Below are 2,907 nucleotides of genomic sequence, written 5' to 3' on the forward strand. Positions count from 1 at the left end.
CCCATAGAGCCGGGAGTGAATAACTCGGGGTGGGTGAGGTTGGCACTGTTGAAGACAGGCGGGAAGTCGTTTGAGACGTTCGGGAGGTTGACCGGGGGAAGAGGCTCGGCGGCCGCAGGAGGCGAGTCAGTGTCCGTCGCCTCGCCCTCATCCTCCGTCTCGACAAAGGTGGTGCGCTTCGTGCCGCGCGCAAGGGAGAGCTCATCGACACCACCGTCGGCGCCGAACTGGAGACGCGCCTGCCGCGTCCGCGGAGAGAGGGAAAGGGCGTTCACGTCATCGGAAGGCTGGACCGAAGGGGAGAGAGAGCCGAACGGCTGCAGCTCACGCTCACGCAGGCGCTCCTTGCTGATGAGGTCGTGGGCGCGAGCAAGGGTGTTACGCGACGAGTGGAAGAGGCCGCTGTTATCGAAGCCGAGGGTCGGCATAGACTGCGTCGGAACGAGCGGACGACCCATGGAGACGACTGCGGTTAGCTCTGCGCAAGAAAGAGAAGCACCTGCTTCACCGGCCGGAAGGCTGGTCGGTACAGCTGCGGCGAGAGAAGCCAAGGGTACACTCACGTTGACGGTTCCTTCGTCCAACATTCTGCAGAGCGGCCTGAGTCTCGGGGTCGATACCATGCAAGCGTCCGTACTTCTCCGCAGTAGTCTCCTCAGTCGGGCTCGCGACGTTGGTGCGCTTGGCGTCCGGGGAAGCCATGGTGCTGGATTGTGTTCGAGGTTCTCGCTCCTGCTGTCGAGTTTCGGTCGTCTCGCTACCCTAACGAGCTGCGTGTCGGTCTTAACGCAGCGCTTCTAGCGTTGTCGTTGCTTAAAGGCTTGATGGACAAAGAAAATCAAGACAAGGTAGCGCGCCTGATAACGCGGGCTGCGGCTGTGGGCTGGGACGCGTCGCGGAGGCAAAGTCGCGTGGGGACTGAATGTCGGTGGCGACAGAGGGGCTGTAAGTGACGGGTGTATGCGAGGCGGCTGACTACGACGACGGCGGCGGCAGGGGGTTGTTCCTTAGCTTGTGCGCAGAGCCAGGACGCACACCCAAGCCCTCGATCATGTCACCTCTGCATTCTCGATCACTGCCGACCTCCCGTCGCACCCCCCGTCCGCAAACGTTCACGAACGTGAGCTGGACACAACGACTACAGTCACTCGACCGCCAGCCCCCCTCGCCTCCTCCACCTCGACCTCCACCGATTCACCGCCCATACGTCCCCTTGTTCCCAGGTCCGACCCCCCGCCCCACACCGCCTCTAGCTTAGAGCCTCAGACGCCTGTCTGACTAGACTGATAGACCTCCTTTCCTTCCTTCCTCCCTTCTCTTCTCATCACACTCCACAGCATCAGCAATGCAGCAGCCGACCCCCAAGACGGCAGCCACGAACAGCTCTCCGCCAGCGCTGACGCATTCCGGCTCCCCGACACCCGGCATCACCGTTCCCGCGACTCCGGCCGAGGGCGAGATTTGCACCCCCCTGCATGCGCTGTATGCCTTTGACGTGCTCGCCGCCAAGCTCGAGGGCCGGAAGCACGTCCCGGCTCCCTTCTCGAACGCAGCGGACAAGTAGTGAGTCACCCGTTCACCGTTCCGGCTCCCACTCCAGAAGTCACTGGGTCACGTCACGAGTGCTTGGTAATAGCATGTCATGTGCTTGGCGATCGGGGAACGAGGAATGCACCGTGTGTCTCCGGTCGTCTGACGTCGCCGAGCGCCACCGCATCACACAGCTACGGGTACTGGGACAGTGCAGAGAGCTGACAAGCAGTGCGCTGTTCGTGACGTGGTCCACGCTCCGCTCGGGTGGCAAGAAGAGTCTGCGCGGGTGTATCGGCAACTTCACGCCACAGGCGCTCGACACGGGCCTGGCCGACTATGCGCTTGTGTCAGCGCTCGAAGACAGCCGTTTCGCGCCTATACGCCAGTCCGAGCTGTCCTCCTTGCAGTGCTCCGTCTCGCTGCTCACGCCCTTCACGGCCGTCGACGACATCCTCGCCTGGACGCCGGGCACGCACGGGATCCACATCTCGTTCCGGCATCCAAAGACCGGCCGCAAGCTCTCTGCAACCTACCTCCCCGACGTCGTGACGGAGCAAGGATGGACGAAAGAGGAGGCGATCGAGAGCCTGATCCACAAGGCGGGATACAGCGGCAGCGTGTCTCCGGGCGACGAGGTCTGGAACTCGATCCAGATGAAAGTGTATGAGTCGTGCAAGGCGCACGCAGACTACAAGGACTACCAGGCGTGGCTCCACGACGGAGCCGTCCCCGATAAGACTGCGGTGGCGGAGAAGAAGCCCGCATCCCCCTCCGCTTGGAAGTAGGTATAACGCCCTTCTCTTGCGCATTGCTTGCGCTGATGCAAAGCGTCCTCGCGCGCCTCGTTGGATCATCATCATAGGATCATAGGAATCAATAAGTCATTTTTTTAGAATTAAGTCATAGTAAGCAGACAAGCACCAAGCTGGGAAAGATGTATCGTTGTGGACTAGCATCGTACAATACAGGAACAACAGGGGAACTAGTGGTGCATGAGAAGTAACTTTTGCGGTGTGTGTGTTGATACAGTTTTATGGTCGTTTCCAATACTCGACAGACCAGTCGGCCTCCTACTCGTCATCAGAATGCGACGCCTCGCGACGCTTGACCTTCCTCGGCGAGCGCGAGCGGCACGGCGACTCGCTGCGCCTCCTGCTCGGGGTGCGGGACACGGAGCGCCCGCGTTCAGGCTCGGGTGTGCGGGAAGCGTAGGCCTCGCGGCGCTCGGTGCGGCGCGGAGGCGTGAAGCTGTCGTCCCTGTCCTCCCTGCGGCGGCGGGGCGGGGAGCGGGAGCGGGAGCGGCTGTCGTCACGGCGGCGGCGGGGCGGGCTGTCCGAGTCGTCGCGGCGGCGCGGGGGCGTGGACGCATCCCTC

At 62.4% G+C, this 2,907-nt stretch overlaps 1 protein-coding gene across 1 annotated transcript; it reads left to right on the forward strand.

Moving 5' to 3' along the window:
• Nucleotides 1–1,345: 1,345 nt before the first annotated feature.
• A1Q1_03750 (uncharacterized protein) lies at nucleotides 1,346–1,564 on the forward strand (the record flags this gene model as incomplete). Its single annotated transcript, XM_014323145.1, has 1 exon — nucleotides 1,346–1,564. The coding sequence occupies one exon, from the start codon at nucleotides 1,346–1,348 to the stop codon at nucleotides 1,562–1,564; it is 219 nt and encodes a 72-aa protein (XP_014178620.1).
• Between the last annotated feature and the right edge of the window lie 1,343 nt (nucleotides 1,565–2,907).

Source organism: Trichosporon asahii, assembly GCF_000293215.1.
Source record: "Trichosporon asahii var. asahii CBS 2479 unplaced genomic scaffold scaffold00060, whole genome shotgun sequence".
In the NCBI taxonomy this organism is placed as follows: Eukaryota; Fungi; Basidiomycota; class Tremellomycetes; order Trichosporonales; family Trichosporonaceae; genus Trichosporon; species Trichosporon asahii.